Consider the following 26,071-nt stretch of genomic DNA (forward strand, 5'->3'; position numbering starts at 1 on the left):
GCACTTTTTTTTGGACCAAATTTTCGCTCACGTTTACTTGACAGACTGATAAGAGGTCACTGAATCAACTCGACTTAACCCCTTCTTCCGCTTCGTGGATCAATTATTACGCGTTTCGTCCGTCCGTCCGCCCCCTCCCCTCCCCCGCCACAGGGGAAATGTTTTAGTCAGTGGAGTGTGTTTGATCGTTTGATAATTGCAAGAATGATTTGGTCTTTTTAAGTTTTGAGAGTGTATTTCCATTTTTATTCTCAGACATTATACTTTTTAGTTGTTTGCTTTGCTCAATAACAGTTAGAAAATAGATTAATGCAATCTAAAAGTACAAACCAGACACTAATCTTGCCAAAATAAATAGTCTTTGCTGACTCTTGGCACTGACTCTGGGGAAAGGCTTCATTGCAATGCTGTAAGTTTACTATAGTACTAACCTTAAAGATAACTATATGGTGAGTGAGAGTAGCGCATTCAAGGTTTGACATTGACATCTGATTCAATGAGACGATTCAGTGACTTGGCTTTATGATTTCATGAGACGATTCTTTTAACTTTATCATACATTGCCTGCGACAACTGGTAATTTGTGTCAGTCATGGTTTGAGTTGGCTGTCTTTTTAATTGGCTGAGCGACAGCGAAGCCTGTTACTCCAGTGCGGTTGAAAAGTTTTGTCTGTCTGTCTGTGTGTGTGTCTGTGTGTGTGTGTGTGTGTGTACACTACTCCTCCTTAACGGCTCGGCCGATCTGGCTGAGATTTTGCAGGCTTATTAGGTATGTTCTTGGCTCGGCACACGCGAAATTTCACCATCCTAGCTCAACTGGTTCAGTTTTTATAGCCGAAAAACACCTAAAAAACGGCGAAAAATCGAGTTTTCTGCAGGTAGATCACCTCTGTCTTGAAGAAAGGGGGGTCTGGGGGGCGGAGCCCCCCAGCATGCAACACGTAAGAAGTAACCGACGATGGACAAGCCAATGCCTGCCGAAGGCAGGCTAGCGCCGCAGGCCAAGGTAGGTACGCCAGGCGCGGATTGGAGGAACAGGCCGCGAGACATCGCGAAGCCTGTTACGACAAGACGCGGTCTGGCGTAAACCTACCTTGTTTATTCAGAATGTTAGGTAAATACTTATGCTATACTGTTTTAAAGATTAAATATCACATCATGACTATCATTATGAATAAGATTAACTTGCGTTTAGCAATAAGTGGGCTCGACATTGAATTCAATGGAACGATTCATTGGATCTGACAGAAGGTCTTCTCCGTAAAGTAGTTGCAATCAGCCTGCCTGTAAATGTGTCTCTTTTTAATGAATTGAGATAAATCAATGAAGTTTCATCAACTAGTTTAAAATAAAAGGGAGATAAAAGGCTTTTTAGGTATTACTTATAACATTGTGTATTCATAAGTTCAATAACAAGGAGATATCGAATGGTAATTGAAGCATTTGTGAATCGTATTAAGTAATTCAATGCTGGCTGTTGAATGTTACTCGACTGAGTAACAGTGTTAGGGTTCATGTTACGACACAATGAACAGGAAACACACTTAGAAATTGCGAAAATAACTTCCAATTTCATCCCAGACCATTACTTTTCCCAAAATTTACCAATTTCTGAACAAAATTTTGAAGTTGCGTTCTACATAGTTTCCTGCAGTTTTGGGTGTGCTGATCACGAAAATGACTTCCAATTTCATCCCAGACCTTTACTTTTCCAAATATTTACCAATATTGGACCAAAATTTTTGAGTCGAGTTATACATAGTTTCCTGCAGTTTTTGGTGTGCTGATCACGAAAATGACTTCCAATTTCATCTCAGACCTTTACTTTTCCAAATATTTGCCAATTTTGGACCAAAATTTTTGAGTCGAGTTATACATAGTTTCCTACAGTTTTTGCTGTGCTGATCACGAAAATGACTTCCAATTTCATCTCAGACCTTTACTTTTCCAAATATTTGCCAATTTTGGACCAAAATTTTTGAGTCGAGTTTTACATAGTTTCCTGCAGTTTTTGGTGTGCTGATCACGAAAATGACTTCCAATTTCATCTCAGACCTTTACTTTTCCAAATATTTACCAAAATTTTTGAGTCGAGTTTTACATAGTTTCCTGCAGTTTTTGGTGTGCTGATCACGAAAATGACTTCCAATTTCATCTCAGACCTTTACTTTTCCTAAAATTTACCAATTTGTGACCAAAATTACAAAGTTGAGTTTCCTATTGTTTCCTGCAGTTTTCAGTAAGATAATCACGAAAATGACATGAATTCCGGCCTTTTCGTGACGGAAGACACTGTATTGGCCTTATTCTCCACATATTCTTCGCCATCTCCTATAAGAATGTGTTCAGACGCATCGCTCGCCTACTACGCGCCCAAACTAAACGGCGCGTACCCCTAGTTTAAGTAAGGGAGGGTGGGGCACCATGACCACTGGGGCACCATGACCACCCCCCTCGCTCTCGGGAACTACTTTGCCGACGGCAACCGCTCGACCGGACTTTCGAGAGAATAGAATTCTAACTATTTTCAGCCAGAGCCCTACCTTCTAGCTTCAAGGGTACGACCATAGCACCTCGCCAAAATTTTTGTTACAGCGTTTTGGCTAAATTGGGCGTTTTTCAAATCTGGGATATTTTTTCTCACTCTCACATTTGAGAAGATAGGTTCGATGTCTTAGGTTTTTCTCAAAATGTCGGCTCTTCGGCAAAATATCCAACATCACATTTAATTTTAAGTAGTTGTTTGCTTGCTCGGGGAGCCTTAGAGTCGTAAACTGCACTGTGGGGCACCATGACCACTTTTTAGTGGGGCACCATGACCACACATATTTGAGTGTTTTTTCTCATATTTTGGCCTGATAATGATTTATTTTCGTCGAAAATTTGCTTTTTGCTTCTGAAAATGTATAAAGGTTGAATAATTGCTGCAGAATAGATAGTTTTATCACAAATTTGTGATAATTTGTGAATCACCAAGATGATTAAGAATGGTTCTGAAACTGAGACTTGAAATGGTGGTTTCTCTTGCACTAAATGAGCTCCAAACCGAAAAGTTGGCCGCGAAGGAGATCCGTGGCTACTTTGCACCAAGATGGCTCTGGCATTATGAGAAACAGCATTTAATTCACTTGTTTGCAGTGTAGTTACCGCGATAATTTTCTTAAAATTTACCAAATTGAAATCTGCATACGAATTTGGACTCGTCTTAGCAAGACAAACATAAAATGTTAACACATGTCATAGCTTTGGATGTGAAATTTGAAAGCCTTAGAGCGTTAACTGTTTTAAACCGTCCATTTCAAGGCATCTTAGAACGTTTGATACTTCGAAGGTTTTTACAGTGTTTTTTAGTTTAGTTGACTGGCCTGATGGTAATGACAGCGATATAAACAATTTCAATGAGAATACTGGTAGAAAGTACACTTTTTTGGGCCAAAAAATTACTATGGTCATGGTGCCCCACGGGGTGGTCATGGTGCCCCATAGGTGGGGCACCATGACCACTTTGCGTTTTATTTTCCAAAGTGTTCTGTGAGCCTGCCGTGCATTGCAGACAAGTTCCAATGGGTGGAAGAGGTCCTTGGAGGTCCAAAGAATCCCCTCATGCTAGAAACTTAACTCTTCGAACCACACGGTGGAGTAGAGGGAGGCACAAAAAAAAAGTGGTCATGGTGCCCCACCCTCCCTTACGCTCGAGCAACATGACCATCGCCGATTTCGTCGCCCTTTGGGTCAAAGGATTAGCTTATGGGTCTAAGAAAAGCTCCAGTATATTGGGGGCGGAAAACGTATGGTTTGGATTTTATTGACGATTTTCGTTTTCTTTGACACAATTTCGCTAAATTTGGTCAAAATGTAAAAATCTATATTGCTCCGTCCCTGTCGGCTCCTGTTGTCTAAACATTAACTTTCTGTGGTAAAATCGGACGAGGAACAAGAATCTGGCGTCGGTTTCCCGATTGGATTGCTCAAATTTTGGCCATGGCTGTTTTCCCATTTTTTCAAGTCATGAATCCCTGGGCTTTCGGTGATGTACATCGAATTTGACCGATCACAGGTGTGAAATTTGAAGATAAGGGATCAAACATATTCCCCCATTAAAAGTTTGTGTCTAGGCCAACCCTAGGGGTAGCTACAAAAATCGTGAAAATGTAAATTTTGGGCAGAAAACTGCCCCCTTTTGTTCTTTTTTCAGGACTGCGGTGAAAAACAGCGGGCCCCAGTGTTGGGTACACAGTAAATGTCTTACGGTGAAAGGCTGCACCAACATATTATGGTGGAGATTTTCTCCATAATACCAACGAAATTCATCAAAATATCTATAAGGTACAGTGAATTCTCAATGGTATGTTACGAAGTCAGCCGCACCACCGTAATATGCACTGTGGCAAAAAGGTACGGAAAATCCTGTTAATTTTTTTGCCAGTATTCTCCGTAGCCCTCTTATCAATATTCTCCGTAGGCTCTTACAGTATTCTCCGTAGGGCCGCACAGTATTCTCTGTAAATCCGCACAGTCTTCTCCGTAGGACCTCGAAGACTGTATAGTCCTACGGAGATCACTGTGCGGTCCTACGGAGAATACTGTGCGGTCCTACAGAAAATACTGTAAGAGCCTACGGAGAATATTGATAAGGGGCCGAGGGGCAAACAACTTGAATTTAGGTGTACATTTTCCGTGAAATAACGTGAAATAACGGTGAAATAACGGTGAAATAACGTTGAAATAACGCCAAAAGAAGCGTGAAATAGCGTGAAATAACGGTGAAATAGCGCGAAATAACGTGAAATAACACGAAATAACGCGAAATGTCGTTGAAATACCCTTGAAATAACGTTGAAATAACAATGAAATAACGTGAAATAACGTGAATTTGAAATAACGGTGTACCAATTTTGACGAAGTTGTTTGCCCCTCGTAAGGGGCCTACGGAGAATTACCACAAGCTGTTTACAGAATTTTCCGTAGCTTTTTGCCACAGTGTGGAACATTTTCACCATAATATGGAGAATCTTCACTGTAGAACATTTAGAGTGTAAGCCTTCTAAGGCACTGGCCACTACAAATCCAGAGGTCAGACTTCTCACCACACCAGAGGCAAGACATAAAAGTCTCGCCAAGTTTTGGTCAGACCTGAAAGTCTCGCCAAAATTTGGTCAGACAAAAAAGTATCGCCACAAAACGGTCAGACACAAAAGTCTCGCCATTTTGGGGTATCTGACCGTTTTGTGGCGAGACTTTTTTGTCTGACCAAATTTTGGCGAGACTTTCAGGTCTGACCAAAACTTGGAGAGACTTTCATGTCTCGCCATATTTTGGCGCGAAGTCTTTCCATCCAATTTGCAGTGGCACTTATGTGGAAGCAGCGCACCGCAGCCCAGCGCCAACACAGAGGCAGCGAAACACGGACCTGCCTCCGTAACGCCTGCGAACTGGAAGGTAGGCACGTCCGCCATACGCCGCTGCGTGGCTCGCTGCCTACCCGCCGTGCTCGCAGGCGCTCGCCATGGTCTCCCCATTCAGTTCACACTTGTAGCAATGTTGAGCCATGGTGTCCCCGCAAAATCCCATTGATCAAAAAGTGCTTTAATCTTTCCTCCAAGCACCAAATAGCAAGCAGAAGAACACTTCGCTTCGTGCTCTCACAATCTCGATTTACCACAGCCTCTGCAAAGGACTGCAACGGCGAAACATGCACATCCGCTGGACCGCACCTGATACACACTAATACAACAAAGTGACGTAAGTCAAAAACATCAGTATTGCAGGAGACGTAAAAAACACTTTTCAAAATCAAGCAACAGGCTAAAACCTTCACCGATGAAGGAAAATTGCTTATGGCACTTAAAAAATAATCTTATGTTAAGATAAAGTTAAAATAATGATTGGTTTTCCACTTTGCTGGACTTACGTCACATGATTTGAGAGTTTTAATCCAACAAAGTGACGTAAGTGCACTTACGTCACTTTTAGAGTTATATTTTGCTCCGGTGTGACCCCTTCTATATATTAAAGTTTAGACAGTGCAAATCATTGTTTATATGACATAATCGTACTCGAGGTCCCTGCCCAGTGCCCAGCTGTGAAAACAATCTGTGACGCAAGTGTACTTACGACACATTTTTTACGACATGATTTCAAAAAATATGTCGTAAGTGCACTTACGACATTTTGGCAAATTGACTTCTGAATGAAATTGACCTACGTCAGATTTCACTTGTCATTATCTCCTAGACCAAACGAGAAAAATGTAATTGTGAATATTGGAAAAGGTCCGCATCAATGAGAGGATTCCAACAGTGCTACTAACTCGTTTTTGTCGTAAGTGCACTTACGTCACTTTGTTGTAATGCCACAGAAATGTCATGGGACTTATTTTGTCCCACGATTTATGCAATTTTAGGCAAATCTGACGCTGATACAATTTTGTTCCCGTCTGGCGACACATTTTGTCCGACGCCTGCTGCAAATTGTACTTTCACTAGACAATTTGTCCCGCCTGGCGGACACAAAATTGCATCACCACCGGATGTGCTTAAAATTGCATCATTCATGGGACAAAAAAACCCCCATACATTTAGTGTGTACCTACTTTTTGTAGGTTGTTCATGATTGGATCGAATGAAGCCCATAGAGACAGAAACGTCTACGCGAAGTACTATGCCGACTCTCGCAGTGACCCAGGTAGTTCCAGAGGAATGGGAGTTCCTAATTTTACATCATCAGATAAAGATGAAAATATGACGCACTACAGCTCCCCGAGGTTCAAGTCTATTCTGTTTATTTGAAGGGGATCGTTTTGAATTTTGGGGGCCCCCCCCTTTTTCCCCCCCCCCCCCCCCCCCCCAAATTTTTTCCCCCCCCCCCGCTTTTTCCCCCCCTTTCCCTTTTTGGGGGGGGGAAGGGGGGGCCCCCCCCGGGGTTTTCCCCCCGGGGGGGGGCCCCAAAAAAAATTTTTTTTTCTTTTTTTTTGGGGGGTTTTTGGGGGGTTTTTTAAAAAAAAAAAACCCCCCCCGGGTTTCCCCAAAAAAAAAGGTTTTTTTTTGGGGGAAAAAAAAAATTTTTTTTTTTTTTTCCCCCCCAAAAACCCCCCCCCAAAAAAAAGGGGAAAGGGCCAAAAAAAAAAAGGAAAATTTTTAAAATTTAAAAATTTGGGGGTTTTTCCCCCGGCCCCAACCCGGGGGCGGGGAAAAAAAAATTTTAAAAAAAAACCAAAAAACCCAAACCAAAACCCCGGGGGGCCAAAAATTTTTTTTTAAAAAAATTTTTTTTTAAAAAAATTTTTTTAAAAAAAAAATTTTTTTAAAAAAAAAAAAAAAAAATTCCCAAAAAAAATTTTTTAAAAAATTTTTTCCCAAAAAAAAGGGGGGGGGGGAAAAAAAAAAAAATTTTTTAAAAAAAAATTTTTTGGGGGAAAAAAAAAAAAAGGGGGGGTTTTAAAACCCCCCGGGGCCCTTTTTGGGGGTTTCCCAAAAAAAAAAACCCCCCTTTTTTTTTCCCAAAATTTAAATTTTTAAAAAAAAAAAAAAAAAAAATTTTTTTTTTTAAAAATTTTTAAATTTAAAAAAAAAAAAATTTAAAATTTTTTTTTTAAAAAAAAAAAAATTTTTAAAAATTTTGGGGGTTTTTTTTGCCCTTTTTTGGGGGGGGGTTTTTTCCCCTGTTTTTTCCCCCCAAAAAAAAAATTTTCAAAAAAGGAAAAAAGGGGCCCTTTGGGGAAAAAAATTTTTTTTTTCCCCCAAAAAAAAATTTTTTTTTTAAAAAAAATTTTTTTGGGGGGGGGGGGGGCCCCCAAAAAAAAAAAAACCCCGGGCCCCGGGGGGGAAAAAAAAGGGGGGGAAAAAACCGGGCCCCCCCGGGGGGGGGGCCCTTCCCCCTTTTTTTACCCCCAAAACCCCCCAAAAAAAAAATTTTCCCCCCCCCCTTTTTTTAAAACGGGGAAAAAAAGGGCCCCGGGGGAAAAAATTTTGGGGGAAAAAAAAAAAGGGGGGGGGAAAAAAAGGGGTTTGGGGTTTTTGGGGGGGGGAAAAAAACCCCCCAAAAAAAATTTTTGGGGTTTTTTTTCCCCCAAGGAAATTTGGAAACCTTTGGGGGAAAAAAAAATTTTTTAAGGGAAGGGTTTTTCCCAACCCGGGGGGGGAAAATTTTTAAAAACCCCCCCCCAAAAAAAATTTCCCTTTTTTTTTTTTTTTTTTAAAAAAAAAACCCCAAAAAAAATTTAAAAAAAATTTTTTCCCCCCCGGGGGTTCGACGCACCAGCAGCGTCACAGCGGCGCGGCGGCTGCGGGCATCGCTCTGGCTGGCGGCCCTCCTCTACTCCCTCTACCTTTCCTCTCACTGAGAATAAAAGTCACCACCATCGCCCATTCATTGGGTGACGCACGCATCGTAGCTCAATTTCGGGTGACGAGCCAGCGGCAACTAAATTTTGGGCAGTCAAAAAAATCAACGCCCAAATTTGGGTAACGTCGTCGACCACGACGTGAGGTCCCCGATGACGTCCTTCCGGGGCCACCAGGATGGCCGCCCTATAGCCGCCATGTGGCGTTTAGGTGGTCGGGTCTAGATTCGTTCTACGCCCAGCACTGTCTGAGATACGAGAACGACGAGGTCGCCGTTCAGGCAGAGGACAAAGTGGTGATTTTTCCGAGGCCGAAGGAGCTCTTGCCACAAACCTACTTGGTGTCCGGGACTTCAGGGTTGGGTTGAGGGGATCCCGGCCCACCTGGAAACCCAAATTGGTCAAGTTCTAGCCAGCTGTTTGACCAGGATGGCGATGAACATCATCCAATCGGCAGAAAAAGTCAAAACATCCAGCTGTTCGACGCCATCCTGGACGAACGGCTGGCCGGAACTTGACCAATTTTGGTTTCCACACTGCAAATGCAAAGGCGATACTAAAGTACATTTTTTGGCGATGCAATTGAGTATCGCCAATAAACGGTCTTACGGAAAAGTAATGCCTTCAGAACGGCGATACACAGAAGTGTCGCCAAAATTTGGCGATACTTTTGGGCAATGCCAAAACTACGGCATTAAACCAAGGTCTTGGGCCCTTGATTTGTTCGACGTTTATTGCCAAATCGTGGCAATACTCCAAAGTATCGGCAAATTTTGGCGATACTTTTGTGTATCGCCGTTTTGAAGGCAATACTTTTCCGTAATGCCGTTTATAGGCGATACTCAATTGTATCGCCAAAAAAGGTACTAAGAGTATTGCCTTTGGATTTTCAGAGCAGGGGCCGGAACCTCCTCAACACTGTTATTCAAACTGCAATAATCACTCTCTATATTTTGCAATAAAAAGCTTATCACATTTATTTTTTTTTGCTATGATGACAACTAAAAATCTGCAATAAAAAATTTATAGCTAAATTTTGCAATGAAGTATCACTTTTTTGCGATAATGACTACAAAGAAAATGCAAAAACGTCATCGCAGAAAAAAAATGTGATAAAAGTTACTACAAAACGCTCTTTTATCGCAGAAATTATAGGGTGGTTATTGCAAAAAAATGCAATGACAAAATTATCGCACTCCAGGGTGCGATAAATCGTGCGAATCGCCAACTCGGTTTTATCGCAAAAATTTTGTTGTAAAAGTATCGCAAAATGAATGACAGTGAACCCAACCCTGAAATCAAAAGTCCCGGACACCAAGTAGGTTCGTGGCCAGAGAGGCCTCAACGCCACATGGAGGTAGTCGTGGTGGCCCCGGAAGGACGTCATCGGGGACCTCACGGGCGCCGCTGACGACACTCAGACGTTACTCAAATCTGGGTGGCCTAACGCCTGTGACCAACTTTCGGGTGATGAATTTTTCGTAACCCAAAATCGGGCAACGAAGTTGCATCACCCATTTAAAGGGTGATGGTGGTGACCCATTCATTCTCAATAATTCCTCTGCAGCACTCTCCTCCTTTTTCCTCTCCCAATTCTACCAAAATCGCACACTCCCCTCCTCCGCGATCCCTCCATCATCCTCCCCCTCAACTCCTCCTCTTCCCCAATTCGGTGGCTTTCTTCAAAATCGCCAATACCAAATTTCCCTCCAGGTGCTAATCCTGCCAATCCAACCTCGGCTTTTATCCGAATTTCGTGCTACAATTCGCAACAATGACATACCCCAACCCCTCTCCAAAGTCCCGACCCCGTCTCCGTCGGCCAGAGAGGCCTCAACGCCACATGGAGGTAGTCGTGGTGGCCCCGGAAGGACGTCATCGGGGACCTCACGGCGCCGCTGACGACACTCACGTTACTCAATCTGTGGCCTAACGCCTGTGACCAAATTTCGGGTGATGATTTTTCGTAACCCAAAATCGGGCAACGAAGTTGCATCACCCATTTAAAGGGTGATGGTGGTGACCCATTCATTCTCAATGTCCTCCTCTCCTCCTCCTCCTCTCGTACTTCTGATACTCCTCTCCACTTCCTCCCATCCTCCTCCACTCCATCCCCTTCCGCCGGTCCAGCGGGGAATACGCCTACCTCAGCGCGGACGCGGCCCTGCCGGCCACCAGTAGCGCAGTCTGACACCGCTCTTACGAGCGGAGCGGGCGGTGAGAGGACATCAGCCGAACCGAGCCGAGCCGAGCCAGGGTGGCTATCGCACCGGCCGGCAAGCCGAGCTGACGCGACGCGACGTCCCGCCAGCCGTCTGATCTGAGCCTGAGCGTCGCGTCAGTGTTGTTCCAGTGTCGCAGCAGCGAGCTAGTGTGCGAATCATTCCGTCCCGCAAGGGTTCCGGCCCTTCGTGAGCAGCTGGTGCTGCCTTCGCGACGAGTGCTTCTTCAATAGTGAAAGAGTGTGCCTCATCAGCGTGAATTTCACGGCGCGACGGCCACCCTTCTTGGACGCAGTGAGCTCTGGTGCACGATCGTGAGTGTTTCTGGCTACTAGCACTGCAAATCCAGTGGTAAGTTTACTTGCCATAAATTTGGAAGGCGTTTTGAATGCCAATAATTAGAAAGCTTGGCCCGGAAATACTCTCTAGCTTGCCCAAACTTCGAAGGCGTTAGAAAATTTCAGGTCAAAGCTTGCCAAATTTTGGCTTTCAAAACGGCTTGCCAAATTTGTGGCAAGCCACCGGATTTGCAGTGTAGCCACTTCGTATTCGTCGAGTGTCGGTTCTTCACATCCAACAACTGTCAGATGATTTATTGCGATTTTTCTACCTGCGGAACTGGCTGACGAAAGCCCCGGTTCTTATCTCGCAAGCATTATTGTTTCCTCGAAACTCGTCTGTGGCCGTAGAAAGAGAGCTCTCGTTCAAAGGAACCGTCTGGTGAGTGTTCTGACAACGCTCGCGACGTTTTCACCCAGCGCCGAGTGAACAACAACAACAAAAAATTCTTGGTACAATTTTATGAACCGGAAGTGCGGATATACATTGCGGCCTTCGCTGTCATATTTTATTAGGAGACGGGACTTTCACTAATTTGCGTTTTGCAGTTTTGGCCGGTTCGTATTCTCTTGTAATGTAATGCGGCGTCTCCTGCTCCTGCGTACCGCACCGCGAAAAGTAGTCTTTGAACCCGCCTTCGATGGACTAGCGAACCCACGATGAGCCAGGCTTTTGATAATGCCTGACTTCCGTTTTGGTTCTTGTTGCTTCCGGTCCGCAGCTGTACAAGAGGTCACTTAGTTCTCCTCATGGTCCGCGACAACAGAGGTTCTTGTGACTTCACCTTGCGTAACAGCGGTCGCGATCTTTCGCAGAATTTTACTCGTCCCTTAGAATTTGTGGATTAAGTTTCGGAAGGTACGCTGCTTTCACTGGAAGTTGCCGGAATTAGCTCGTCACTGGACTACGTGACCGCTGCCCCCTTTGCCTCGTTTCTGCTTCTTATTTTCTCTTAACACTGAGGGTTCTTTGCAGGAATCTACCTTCAGACAGCTGCGTGCAGGCGTCTTTCAGCGACATTCCCACCGTGCGCAGTGCTCGATGTAGAAAACCCCTTGACCGCTTTACTCCCCAAATTGCACCGAGAGGGTGAACACTCCTATTACGGGGTATTACACTTGTATTACGCATGTATTACGCCTCGATTTCATTGAAAAATGACATTTTTTTATACTTTTGGTCCTAAAATGTATTACTATTACGGGTATTACGCAAATGTTTACCCCCTCGAATCTCATTCTATTGCAACTCCTCACATCAAATGTTAAGACTTTAGGGCTGTCCATAAAATACGTCACGCGTATTTTAGGGGAGGGGGGCTTGCGAGGTGTGACAACATTGACCCCAAAACATGTGACGTATTTTATGGAAAAGGAAGTAACTTGAGGCTACTTAAGCTATATGATAGAAGGCTTTTCGGAAATAACGAACTATTTCTTCGTTGAACAAATCAAATAGTTTGTACCAGGTATATACTTTTTTGGGAGGGAAATGCTTTGACGGGTGCTTGTATTGCTTTCCTTAATGAGTGCACAAATTTTGGACGAAATCTGTGACCTGAGCACCTTAATTAAGTGTGTTCGTTTGGTTTGTTGCAGCACCGGCGTCATGGAGAGAGGCCGCGGCAGAGGCCGAGGCGGACGCAGGCCCTGGGGCGGTGGCGGTCATCGCGGCAATCGTGGCCGAGGGTGGAGAGGACCCGATGGAGGGCCTCAAGATGGCCACCCCGGAAACGGTGACGGTAAGATGCGCGACTTCCAAACACTGCGCTCGATCCAAGAGGTCCCCAACAGAGCAGAAGAACGTACATTGACTTAAAGTCAAAAGTGACTTTTTGACTTTTTTCAGACTTTTTGATTATTTTTATTTTATTGTGACATTTTGATTTTTTTTACTTGTTGTGACTGTTTTGCCTTGAAACTTTTTGACTTATGACTTTTTAACGACTCTTTGACTTTTAAATGACTTTTTGACTTCAGACCAGGATCTAGTTTGAATTTTTTGTAGGCTATTCTGCAAATTTACTTCAGTCTAAATAGTCTGAATTTTCAGTTAAAAAAATTAAACACTGCAAGAGTATCTGAATGCTTGACACAAGCACATAGTCAACGTTTTAGTTTTACCAGTGTAAACACCGGTGAAACAAAGGCATGGAATCATTTCATGCTTTTGGGAGGGGCGTGAATTATTAGTATAGGACTTGTAGACAAATTTTGATGCCCTTGCAAAGGCACAACCGTAACACGCCCTTTTAGGTCGAGAAAGACTAGCACACTGCAAGAAAAGGTGTAGATAGTACAACAAAAGTACAACAGAAACTGTACAACAGGGATTGTAGAAAGTTCAACGGGAATTGTACAAACCACAACGAGCCCTGGACTGCACAGCACTCCTCATGCCGGTTCCTTTGTACTTTGTACAATGTACTTTGTACAATGCACTTTGTACAATGTACTTTGTACAATGTACTTTGTACAATGTTGTACTTGGAAAGTCCACTAAATTCCTGATAAAAATTTGCCAGAAATTTGTGTACTTTTGCTGTGGTTATTTCCTGCAGTGTAATGCCCACACGGGCGTAGGTTTTATCGTCTCGTTTTACCAGTGAAGTTATTCAACTTGCTTCTGGGTTTCGGCTTGCAGCAGCGCCGGTGCAAGAGCGCATGAGTCACGGCCAGCTCAGGGGCCTGGCCGAGGAGGACGGCGTCAGGATCTTGCAGCGGCTGTCCAACCCGGACCTCCTGGGCCTCTTCACGGAGCTGACTGAGCAGAAGCAGCCGGACGCAGCCAGAATGTGGCTGGTCGTCAAGGTGCTGGCCAAGCTGTGCTCGGTGGAGTACCAGCCGCTCGTCGTGCGCCTGTTCTGCAAAGTGTGCAAGAAGGACTTCCTGGACCAGCTGCTGCTGCACATCGTGCAGCTCAGCGTGCTTTGCTCCGACGACGCGGCGCGGTTGGCGGCACTGGCCGACTTCTACCGCGACTTCTGCAGGCTGGCGCACGGCATCGTGAAGCTGCTGCCAACCTTGGCCTGCGAGAAGCTGCAGAACATGCTGCGCATGGCGGCGCTGGAGCTGACCCAGCTGCCGCCCTTCGAGGGCAAGGAGGCCATCGGCAAGGACCTGGACCTGGTCAAGGCCAAGCTGGCCGTGGAGAAGGACAGGCTGAGCGTGGCTGCCAGGCCCGAGAAGCGCCAGCCCGTGCGGCAGTTCCGCTTCGACGCGCTGGAGCCCCCGGACGACTACCGGCTGCTGTCGGCGTACCCCACGGCCGAGGACATGGTGGACGACGCGCAGCCCTACCTGCGGCGCATCATCCCGCGCGGCCGCTACCGCGACGCCAGCCACTACCTGGACGTGCTGTTCCGCCTGCTGCGCGAGGACTTCGTGCAGCCGCTGCGCCAGGGCTGCGCCGAGTACTGCCAGAAGAAGCTGGAGGCCGGCAACGGCGGCAGGCCGCCCCGCGTCTCCAACATCCGCGTCTACGAGAACGTGTGGTTCGACAAGCTGTTGACGGCCGACGAGAGCGTGGGCCTGGAGCTGGTGTTCGACCCCGACGGCAAGCTGACGCGCGTCAACTGGGAGTACACCAGGAGGCTCATCAAGGGCGCGCTGCTGCTGCTGTCCCGGGACATGACCTTCTCCAACGTCATCCTGGCCTCCGTCAGCAAGCGGGACGTGAACCAGCTGGCCAACGGCAGGGTGGTGGTGGAGCTCTGCGACAGCCCCGTCAGCGAGGACCTCTTCGAGGGCACCTTCCTCATGGTGGAGTGCGTCGTGTTCTTCGGCGCCTACTTGCACCCCTTGCGCGCCCTGCAGGTACGTGCACTCTCTCAGGATCCCACTGAGCTTTGTTTCGCACACACTGAATCATAATGTAGTTTTTTTGTGCCTAAGCAGTGCACGAATCTGTGCATGTATATCAAAATACACGAATTTGTGCGCAGCAACGCACGGAAAAGTAATTTAGTGTGTAATTCAAACAAAAGCTTGGCGAGGGTGGTACAGCACAGAGTAATAGAGTGCTTTTAGTAACTTGTGACCAGTTTCTACATATTATGCACGAATTTCTCAGTATTATGGTCGTAAAGCACTGAGAATTAGTTAAGTATTGTAACTGCATGTGGCTTTTATAGACACTTGACCTGAAACAATTCTACGTGTGCATGCTTTTCGTACAAATTTGTTTAAATTTCTCGAATGGTTTTTAATGATTTTGCCTCTTAAGTTAACTTTAAATGTCAGATGGACCGTGGGAGCCCACGCTCTCAATTTAAGTAGCACATCAGGCCCGTAGAAAATGGCGCAAGCATATTACGTACGCAGTTTCTCTGCGTATTGTGAAGGATTTCCTTTTGTACATTCGGCTTTTTCTTTTTTGTTTTGCACTTAAAATCCGAAAGTGATGTTCTTGATATGAAACTTCCGGAAAATCGCACCAATCGATGGGCCCTATGAACAAAGACCGATGTCCTTTGGGTCGCTCGAACAAAGTCCGATCTCCTTTGGGTCGCTCGAACAAAGACCGATCTCCATTTCCTAACCTCTCAACGCGTTCATTTTGAAGTCCCACAACAATCTCTACGTTTTGATTCCACACAAATGAGTTTAAGATAATCCTTCTCTAATATGTTAGGAACAAATCCTTCAAACTTTTGTTTGAGTTGGATGTCTGTTGCGAGAACTACATGATAAAGAAGCGGCGAATGCAGGAACGGCGGAAATGGAGATCGGTCTTTGTTCGAGCGACCCGAAGGAGATCGGTCTTTGTTTGAGCGACCCAAAAGACATCGGTCTTTGTTCATAGGACCCATCGCAATAGCTGTACTGTTGACCGCGTATGAGGGACTGCGCAGATAATCTGACGACATGTTGTTTGTGTTTTTGTTCGTCGATAAAACCGTAACGCATTTAACGCGCCCGCTGCCTTGCAGGCCCTGGACGAGGCGTCGCTGCCCCTGAAGGAGTACCTGGTGGACGCCAGCAACGCCCGCGTGCTGCCGGCCTACCTGCCGCAGGGCGCCAGCCTGACCCTGCCCACGCCCGGCGCCTCCATCGTGCTGGGCGACGTGACGCAGCTGGAGGCGTGGCCGTCGGCGGAGAGCCTCGGCCTGGACGAGTCGCAGTACGTGGCGCTGCAGGGCGCCCTCACCAACAAGGTGATGCTGGTGCAGGGACCGCCGGGGACAGGTGAGTGCACTGTCATCCAGTGTGACAAGTATCATACGCTATACTCTGACCAGAAAACGATGAGAGAGTTGTAGTACATCAAAAGAGTTGTCTATTGATAAACTTCCCGTTCAGACACCAAAAAGCAACTGTTGTAATTTAAGAACACTCCAGTGTTGTAATATTACAGTGGATTTTTAACAGTGTAAGGCACACTGCGAAAATGACGCATTTTGTCATTAATTCCAGGAAAGACTTTCCTTGGTCTGCAAGTGGCGCGGACGCTGCTTCTGAATCAATACCTCTGGAGATCTTCCATGCAGCCCCGACCGCTGTTGGTCCTCTGTTCTACGAACCACGCGTTGGACCAGTTCCTCATGGGGCTGCTACCCTTTACCCAGAGTTTGGTCAGGGTGGGCAATCCTTGCAGGTATGAACCGTGAAAGCCCTTTCGTTACCCTTCGCTTGCACTGTCATCCTCGCGATTGCTTGAATACGGTGCGAATTCTGAACAAGTTGATTACATGTCCATCAAGGCTCCTATACTTCTTGCATGAACGTGAAAACTATTTCATCAACTCGTTTCATACTATACGCAACGCAGCCGTCAATAGTCACAACCAAAATGTTACCAGGTAGATGTAAGAAAGAAAATTAAACGTATATCACCCTGCCTGCACGGTGAAAACGGTTCCTGGTTTTCCCAGGAACCCCCTGGAAATCGCCTATGTCATCGCCATAGGGCTCCTGGGAAAACCAGGTACCGTTTTTACCGTGTGCCATTTTCTGTCCCCATCTAGGGAGCCCTCATTGGAACCGTTCGACATTTTCCATCTGCGTCGCAAGAAGATCCAGGGCGCGTACGCCCTGTTCCAGATGATCGCCGCCCACAAGAAGAGGTTCGTCGACCTGAAGCAGGTCCACGACTGCGTCCGGACTTGCTACACGCTCCTGCGCCAAGACGGCGGCCTGGTCCACCCAGCGTCGCTGCACTCGTTCGGCATCATCACGGAAGCGGAGCGGGACTTCTTCCAGACTCTGCCCATCGAAGTGTGGCTCTTGGGCCGCGCGGGTGTTCCTGTTGGCGAGTGCGGGCAGACAATCTGGAACCCCAGTTCGCTGGACCTCACCTGCGTGGAGGGCGAGGACCTGGCGGCGCTTCGGAGGACTGTGACGTACGCCGTCTCCAGACAGGTGCGTGTTTAGCTGTACTCTCTAAATGTTCTATAGTGAAGATTCTTTATATTATGATGAAAATGTTCCCTATTATGGTGGTGCAGCTGACTTAACATGCCAATGAGTATTCACTATATACCTTATAGACTTTTTGACGAGTTTTGTTTGTATTATGGAGAAAATCTCCACCCAAATATGTTGGTGCAGCCTTTCACCGCAAGACACAGTGTAGGGTCGGTCGATTGGGGTAATTTTGCGACACGAGCTGAAAATAGGATCGCTGTTTCCTGGATGAAAAACATTTTCCATAACGCGCCTTTTATGTCATAAATATGACACGAGGTCTAGCATGCGTCCTTTAATGACAAATTTTGACCAGAAAACAGCTGTACCTTTTTAAGAAATGCGTGTTTCGAAATTATCCCAATCGGCACTAAGGCTGTCAGCTGGACCCGCGCTAGCGTCTCCTGCCTTAAATATGGAGACTGCTTTACATCATGTTTCGAATTGCCGCATGCACGGCAAAAACGGATCCTGGTTTTCTCAGGAAGTCCATAGGATAGACATAGGCGATTTCCAGGGAGTTCCTGGGAAAACCAGGAACCGTTTTTGCCGTGTGACTGCGGGTCACATTTTGAGGGGCAAATGTACTTATACTTTCAAAACTCATCTGATCTAACTGTGGTTACAACAAGCGCATTGTTTTTCATTTTCGTATCCAATTTTGCAGGTGCTGGAGGAGGCAGTGGTGCAGTTGCTCGCGGAGGAGGAGATGGCCCCCGTCGTTGCGCTGCGACGGTACTGGGACGCCATCCGGGCGAGGCTGGCGGACCCCGAGACGCAGCCGCCGGACATGCTAGTCCGCGCCCAAGACCTGGCCGAGATGACGGCTGTGGAGCGCTGGCAGCAGTACAGGTACACTGCAAACCTAACTGTCTACCAAGTACACACTTACAAATGCGTGCTTGCAAGTACACACTTACAAACGCATGCTTGGCCAAGTACACACTTACAAATGCATGCTTGCAAGTACACACTTACAAGTGTGTACTTGACCAAGCATGCGTTTATAAGTGTGTACTTGCAAGCACGCATTTGTAAGTGGGTACTTAATAGACAGTTAGGTTTACAGTGTAGCGATGCACTCTCAGTCTCGTATTCACTTTCTATTTCTTGCTAAAAAAGTTTTTAAAGCAAACTTATGATGTACTATATTCTCTGTGGCTATGCACTAATTTGTTCATTGCATAATGTATGTAGTCCATTAAATGTGACTTTTCGTCGTTTGCCATGTGCTTTTCAATTTCTGCTCGATCTATTGACAATTTTATCTTCAAAACAATCAAAATTGTAGAGAAAATAGTACAGAGGTCGACAAGGGTGTAGGGAATCAAGGGCCTGTCTCACTTCTATCTGACCTTATTTTTGTCGTACACAAGTTAACCCTTTTCCGGCGGTACCATTGTGCGCGGGTACGACCCTCATTCGGTGACAATTTTTGTCAAGGCAGATGTCTTACCGTTTGAATTTCAGTGCACTTCCTTTCAAGCATTTCTCTTCGTTGTGGAATGATCGTGGAGCGTAATTGGCGCTGAGCACTCACATTCAAACCACCTTGTCTTTCACATGCTTGTTTACCTTCTCAGGTTCTGGAGAAACGAATTGCTGACTGAATTTGGGAACCTGGCGGAAGAAATCAGTGCTAGATATTTGGATGCCGCTCAACAAGTGCAGGAATGCAGGTAAATGAGTGGATGAGATTATCTCTCTGCTGTCGTGTAACACCTCCAAATGCCGTTGTGACTCCCTGTTTATCGCAACTGTCTTACGCTTGCAGAATGGTGCAAGATCAGACCATCATGGCAAACCATTTGGTGATCGGGATGAGTACTTCCTACGCAGCCATGAGACACCGTATTCTGAAACAGCTCAAGCCGAGAATTGGTGGGTTAAGCTTCTTGCTCATTTGTAAACGCGTATGTGTTGTTGAGTCAACTTAATTCATGCTATTGCCCGGCATTTGTAGGATAGTTTTTACCATGCTGTCGTTGCAAAAAAATGTGAATTCTTTTTCCAACAATTTTATTTCTAGTTATTGTGGAAGAGGCTGCTGAAGTTCTTGAGGCTACTGTGTTGGCATCGCTTGGTGTTGATGTCGAACACCTGATTATGATCGGTGAGAACAGAACCTTTCATTCTTTCCTTGGCTTCAATTTTTATTTCTTTGGTGAATACTAATTACTCGTGTAACTCGTTTCTTGACTTGAAGGGGACCACCAGCAGTTGCGCCCCACCACCTCTGTGCAGGATTTGGCCAACAACTACCATTTGAACGTCTCCATGTTTGAGCGCCTAGTCAACAATGAGGTTCACTGCGTAACACTCAACACGCAGCACCGAATGCGACCCGAGGTACTGTAAACCAATGGTTTTCTACCGTGAAAGGGTTACTGTTCTATTCTTAATGCGTTATGCCGCCTCTTTCACCCCTCCGCTTCTGATGGAACTCAAACGGGCTCCTGTCCACAGGTTGCAAAACTTATTTGCCCACACATCTACCCTCATCTACTCAACCACGAGTCCGTGAACTATTTTCCTGATGTTCGTGGCGTCACTAAGAACGTCTTTTTCCTTGACCACAAGCACCCTGAGGAAGAGGTGAGTTTCGTCGGCTGATCGTGTTCAATTCTTAAAGTCCTTCCCCCTCCTCCATGAGAACCTCGGTCTGGAACTTCCGAAACCGATAGACCATTCTAGTCGTGGCCGAGTGAAGAACAAGAAGAATCACAAAAGACAGCTAGCACTTTTACTTTAAATATTCAAGAACCTCTGCTTGGTAGAAGTTAGTGAGGCTATTTCATTGTAAATACAACATATTTTCAGTAAATATGTGCACTCTAAATGCCCTTAATGAGTCTTTTGTGATTCTTCTTGTTCTTCACTTGGCCACGACTAGAATAGTCTATTTCACTTTTACACGGGTTCTTCAAGTTCGTGACATTCAAGGTGCATGAAAACATTTTTCTGAACTTCATTGCAGCCAACATACCTGAAGGACGCTCCCAGCTTCCAGAACCCTCACGAAGCGACCTTCATTTCAGCACTAGTGCGCTACTTCCTGCTGCAAGGCTACGAGCCGTCCAAGATCACTGTGCTCTGCACGTACAAGGGGCAACTGTACTATCTCACCAAGCAGGTAATCAAATTTATCATCATCACTCCCCTGCCTTGAGAGCACCCAGCTTTCTTATATTTCATGCGTCATGGCTTTTACTTTGCCAATAATTGGGGAATTTTAGTGGAAACCCTAGTGAAACTTTGAAAAAACTGTAATGAAAAACCTTAAAAAATTCCTTAAAGTTGAAACACTTTTGCAATTGTTAGGTGAAGTGTGGTGAATTCTTAAAACAACAATCGACTCAAAATGCTAAGTGGTTTTCGTCAAAATTCCCACTTAAGTGTTTTTTGGATCAATAGCCAAAATAATAACTCCTGCGACTTTCATTGGGTTTCACTTAAGATCCTAAAACTAATTTCATTCAGGAAATTTAAACATTTAACTCCTGTTCTGTTAAAAAATGTTTGAACCAAAGCAATTATGGTTTTCTGTTTTAAAAAAAATCAGTTGCAGACGTCACGTTTTAATGGACTGTTTGGTTCACGATCAATCCTCAACTGTCTGTTCTGCTCCCATAGCTTCGCCCCGTGGAGTCGCACTTGCGCGAGATTCGCATCACGACGGTGGACGAGTACCAGGGCGAGGAGAACGACATCGTGCTGCTGTCCCTGGTGCGCAGCAACCCGCGCAGCAACCTGGGTTACGTGGGCATCGAGAACAGGGCCTGTGTGGCGCTGTCTCGGGCCAGGCATGGTACGTACGTGGCAACACTGGTAAAACTAAGCCGTAACTCTATGCTTGAGTCAAGCATAAAGTTACGCTTGAAGACATTACGCTTGAAATGAAGCATACTCTGGAAATTCCCCCATGCATTTAGATAGAGGGAATCTTGGCGGTTCACTCTTAAAACCTTACGAAGTATTTTGAGCATACATATAACAAACTAAAATACTTTGTTATACGAAGAAATAGTTCGTAAATTACGAAGTATTTTCTTTGTAAGCTTACGTATGCTCAAAATACTTTGTTATACAAACTACTTTTCTTTGTAAGGCCCAAAATAGTTTGTAAGGTTTTCTCAGTGTTGGGCCTGTTACGCTTGATTCCAAGCGTAACCTGATTACGCTTGAAAACAGAGGGCAATATTACGCTTTAGTTTTCCCAGTGAACCCATCTCTCAGCTGCAAGGAAAACAAAATAGGGGTTGACGACTATACGTCTTTTAAAATACAATTCAATTCTTAAAGGTTGTTCGAAATTTCGCATTGTAATTTCATGAAGAACCAAGAACCTTAGTACATTACCGAATCTCTTTACTGAAGGTTGCTTTGGTAGCATTTGTCTCAGGCAGAAAGGACGGAGGGGCAGATCGTAACAGAATCGGGAATTTTTACCCTCTCCTCAAGATCAAACTGCACAAGTCTCGACCGTGTCGGCTGCAAAAGAATTAGGTTCTGTAAATGAGGGACGCTTTACACTAACATTTCCTTCAGGAGCTCCCATTGCTCTTTCATTACCCAGTCCAAAAAAACCATGGGGCATCCCATGAGCCATGGCGGTGCATGGGATGCCATGGGCCGATTCTTTCCATGGGAACGATTCCCCGTGACTTTTGGAACAACTTCTCATGGTGTCTTGCGACTCATGGGGAAAAATACCATAGAGTGTGAGTCATGGGAAGCACTTCCTTGCCTTGGCAGAGTCCCTTGCGAGTACAAAATGATGCGATCAGTGCCTGATCTGGATTTAAACATTTCACAGGTGAAATGTCACTGTCAACCCCTAAACTTTTGACGCTACCATCCGATTTTGCAATCATGTTTTTCTGGAGGGCAACCGTTGACAATTTATGGACCTATAATTGAAAATAAGGCGGAGACTTAACGCACGAGCAGGACTGCCTTCCCATGGGAAGTCTGGACCTATGGAAAAGTTCACATCATGGGGGAGGTCCTCCCATGGTGCTAGGCCTGCACCATGGGAAACGACCTTCATTTTGCATGGCATGCCGCTTGTCCATGGTGCTGAACCGCAGTCTCATGGGATTTCAGTGCGCTGTCATGGGATTTGTGTCATGGGATCCCATGCAATCCATGGTTTTTTGGGACTGGGTAAGTGACGCACGCACCGTCGCCCAATTTTGGGTGACATGTCAGGAGTGACTTCATTTTGGGCGGTCAAAAATTTATGTCGAATTTAAGTAAAGAACACATGGGGATCATCACGGTGGCCTTGGAAGGGCGTCATCGGGGACCTCACAACGCTGCCGATGACGTCACTCAGATTTGGGCAACAAAACACGTGCCACCTATTTCGGATCGTGATGAATTTTTCGGCAACAAATGTGCATCAGCCATTTGAAGGGTGATTGTGGTGACTCATCTAATGGATTGTTTTCCACCGAGGGGCAAACAACTTCGTCAAAATGTGTACACCATTATTTCAAATTCACATTCTTTCAAGGTCTTTCGTTTTCATACCAACGTTATTTTCAGGGTGTTGAGACTTTATTTTCCGATATTTCACGTTTTCGCGTTATTTCAATGTAATTTTACCGTAATTTCACCGTTTTTCCACGTTATTTCAAGGAAACTGTACACCTCAATTCAAGCTGTTTGCACCTTGTTTTCCACGCTTTTCAGGTTTCTTCATCGTCGGCAACATGTCGACCCTCACGTCCAAGGAGTCGGTGTGGACCGCGGTGGACGCCGAGTTGCGTCGTCAGGCGGCGGTGGGTCCGAACCTGGTGCTGCGCTGCGAGGTGCACGGGCAGCTGACGGCCGTGGCCTCGGCCGAGGACTTCGAGCAGTGCCCCCAGGGCGGCTGCATGCGGCGGTGCGACGTGGACCTGCGCTGCGGCCATGTCTGTCCGCAAGTGTGCCACCCGGACGACCTGCAGCACGTCAAGTACAAGTAGGTGGTTGCGCTCAAGAGGGAACTACTATTGCTTTGAAAAACGTAGCTTGCAATGGAGGTTTCTTAGCCTATTAATCTTGATTTATTTTCGCTCCTGGTCAGTTACATGTTAAAAGGACCCTTTTTATCAACGTTTTGACATCGACTTTCTAAGGGCCATTTTCTCATTAAACTTAAATAAATATTGGATTTTTTGACTTTTTGTGGTCAGTATTTAGGGGTCAGAGTGTGACCAGTTTGTACGCGCGGTCAGAGTACAAAGTGGTCACTTGTCAGTGGTGTGGTGAGTGGGGGACGTGGTCAGTGAGAGTGTGGTCGGCTGTTCTAGACCCCGAATATGGATAGATAATTTTGTTTAACTACTGGTGAATTTGCGCTGGATTGGGCTGGATGTGTCGAAGCTTGAGTGAATTATTTTGACACGAGTTCAAGTTATTTTTAAGTCATTTTTCTGTTTTTTCCTTTAAAATATTTTTTTTCTGTGCGATGTTTTGAGTTATTCCCTTTAGAATCTGGTGCAGAACCAGATTCGGGGGAAGTTTATCAATCAAATTCGTTCAATGCACTTGGATCGTTCTTCATCTTTGTTTTTTTTTATTATGTTAATTCACCTGTTTCAATTTAATATGCGTTTTGATGTTTTTGCTTTCAACCACGATGCTAAATTGGGAAAAGTCCACCTAGTCGAGTTCTGTTGTCTTTCCAGTTTAAAATAAAGTGTCACCGAGAATTCTCTCTCAGCATGCGTGAAGAGAGTTGACTAAGACCAATAGAGGTGGTCATATCGGTCGTCTGAACCTCTCTGATCCAATCTCACTCTTTTTCGTGCTCCCCACCAGGTGCCAGGAGAACTGCGTGAAAGTAGCGTGTGCTCGTGGCCACCCCTGCCGAGCGCGGTGCTACGAAGACTGCCCTCCCTGCGAGGTGCCCAAACAGGCCGTGTTGTCCTGCGGCCATATGGTCACCATGCCCTGCCACACGGACCCCGAGGACCACAAGTGTCAGGTACGAGGGTGTGGACTACACGGCAGACATTTTATGCTGATTCAGCCAGCAGGGTGATTACGCGCAGTGCAGGCAGAAGGGCCTACCGCCTACCTCAGCGATAATGACTGTGGCCCCAACTCATCACGGCGTTGATAAACGCCGTTAATTTTGACTTCTCGTCCTCCTATGTTCATCGAACTGAAAATTTTCGTAGAATATTTGAACCTTTCTGAGTCTATTCCAACGAAGAGAATCAAAGTAATGATTAAAATTAATTTTATCAAAAAATGTTGAAAAAAATGTGGGCCATTTACGTTAAAATTAGCTTTAAGAACCCTGGCCTCTTTTGCCGTCCTGCTCGTATGGCCTTTATGCCGCGCCATGTAATGGCGGGACTTTTTCGTCTGACCATTTTGTAGCGAGACTTTGGTAGCCGACCAAATTTTGGCGTGACTTTTGTATCTGACCAGATTTCGGCGAGGCTTTCAGGTCTGACCTGAACTTAGCGAGACTATATGTGTCGTCGCCATATTTTGGCGCGCAGTCTTTCCAATCTATGTGCATTGCTCCTTTCGTGACCGTTTGTCTTTCGACAGATCGAGGTGGACCTGGTGTTGCCGGCGTGCGGACACAAGCAGCGCGGCAAGTGCTGGCAGAGACACGGCGTGGCCGCTCTGGCGTGCCGAGTGCCGTGCGAGTTCCGCGTCGACTGCGGCCACGCCTGCGAACGCAAGTGCCACGTCCTGGACGACCCTCAACACGAGCAGGTGGGAGGCACTACACCGTTTAAACATTACGAAGTATTTTGAGCATGCATAGTACAAACTTGTTTACTCTGTTGTACACAAAGAAATAGTTCGTCAATTACGAAGTATTTTCCGTGTAAGCTTTTGTATGCTCAAAACACTTCTTCATAACAAGCTGCTTTTCTTTGTAAGGCCTGAAATAGTTTGTAAGGTTTTCTCGGTGTACACTTTACATTTGGCATGAATTTGCCCTGAAACTGGGCGCGTTTGTCACCCGCCCCACTTTTAAGGGCGCCAGATGTGTAAAATTAAATTCACAGATTTGGCTTTTTAAGCTCAATTGCAGCTACCGCTTCTTTTCGTTTCGACCCACTTTAAGGGGGCTCATACATATTAAAAGCACTTTGTATAAACAATTTTTTTGGTGTAGAAGGATTAATATTTTATGATTTCTGTATTAAAACCCCAGTTAGGCAAGGTAAGCGTCATTCTGACATAAAGTGAAGTGACTTTTGACATTCTTTGGAAATTTTGTTGTTACATTTCAAATTTTGGTTTGATTTTGTTCGCATATTTGCTGAGATCTGGGGGGGGGGGGGAATCGGGGGGACTCATCCCTCGTAGTGTCAGTGAGAATGGGCTATTAATCTGCAATAGTTTTCAAGAAGAAAAAATTAATCTTACCAGACGAAAATTTAAAATGTTAACTTTCTACAAAATTTCCAAAAACTGGCCGAAGTCACTTTGCTTAATGTCTTAATGAAGCGTACCGTGTCTGAAAGGTTTTTAATGCAAATATCATAAAATCTTGATCCTTCTACACCAAAAAAATGATGTTACAAAGTATATTTACTAACGGCTGTGGAAGAATTTTTTTTTCAAACTCACAATCAATCGCTCTGGAGCGATTCCCATGTTTCCAAGTGCACCATCGTGGTGGCAGAACTTCGTGTTAGCTACTCGGCGTACACCAAATGTTATGTACAATTTTGTACGAGACATCACAGTTTTTTGTGTACACAAAATTATTGTATAATTTTCGTATGAAAAACTGCACATTT

The 26,071-nt window shown here is 45.4% G+C and overlaps 1 protein-coding gene across 1 annotated transcript in view; it reads left to right on the forward strand.

The window, feature by feature from the left end:
* Window positions 1–10,569: 10,569 nt before the first annotated feature.
* LOC117639624 (NFX1-type zinc finger-containing protein 1-like) overlaps window positions 10,570–26,071 on the forward strand; it is a 30,366-nt gene continuing 14,864 nt past the window's right edge. The window contains 17 exon segments of the mRNA XM_034375476.1: window positions 10,570–10,877; window positions 12,501–12,643; window positions 13,546–14,717; window positions 15,833–16,088; window positions 16,317–16,497; window positions 16,868–17,261; window positions 17,974–18,158; window positions 18,890–18,985; window positions 19,081–19,187; window positions 19,336–19,419; window positions 19,513–19,655; window positions 19,773–19,901; window positions 20,284–20,439; window positions 20,940–21,114; window positions 23,004–23,274; window positions 24,117–24,282; window positions 24,861–25,031. Coding sequence (XP_034231367.1) covers window positions 12,511–12,643; window positions 13,546–14,717; window positions 15,833–16,088; window positions 16,317–16,497; window positions 16,868–17,261; window positions 17,974–18,158; window positions 18,890–18,985; window positions 19,081–19,187; window positions 19,336–19,419; window positions 19,513–19,655; window positions 19,773–19,901; window positions 20,284–20,439; window positions 20,940–21,114; window positions 23,004–23,274; window positions 24,117–24,282; window positions 24,861–25,031 — 3,819 coding nt within the window. The 5' untranslated portion in view covers window positions 10,570–10,877; window positions 12,501–12,510.

Source organism: Thrips palmi, unplaced genomic scaffold, assembly GCF_012932325.1.
Source record: "Thrips palmi isolate BJ-2018 unplaced genomic scaffold, TpBJ-2018v1 HiC_scaffold_11, whole genome shotgun sequence".
Classification (NCBI taxonomy): Eukaryota; Metazoa; Arthropoda; class Insecta; order Thysanoptera; family Thripidae; genus Thrips; species Thrips palmi.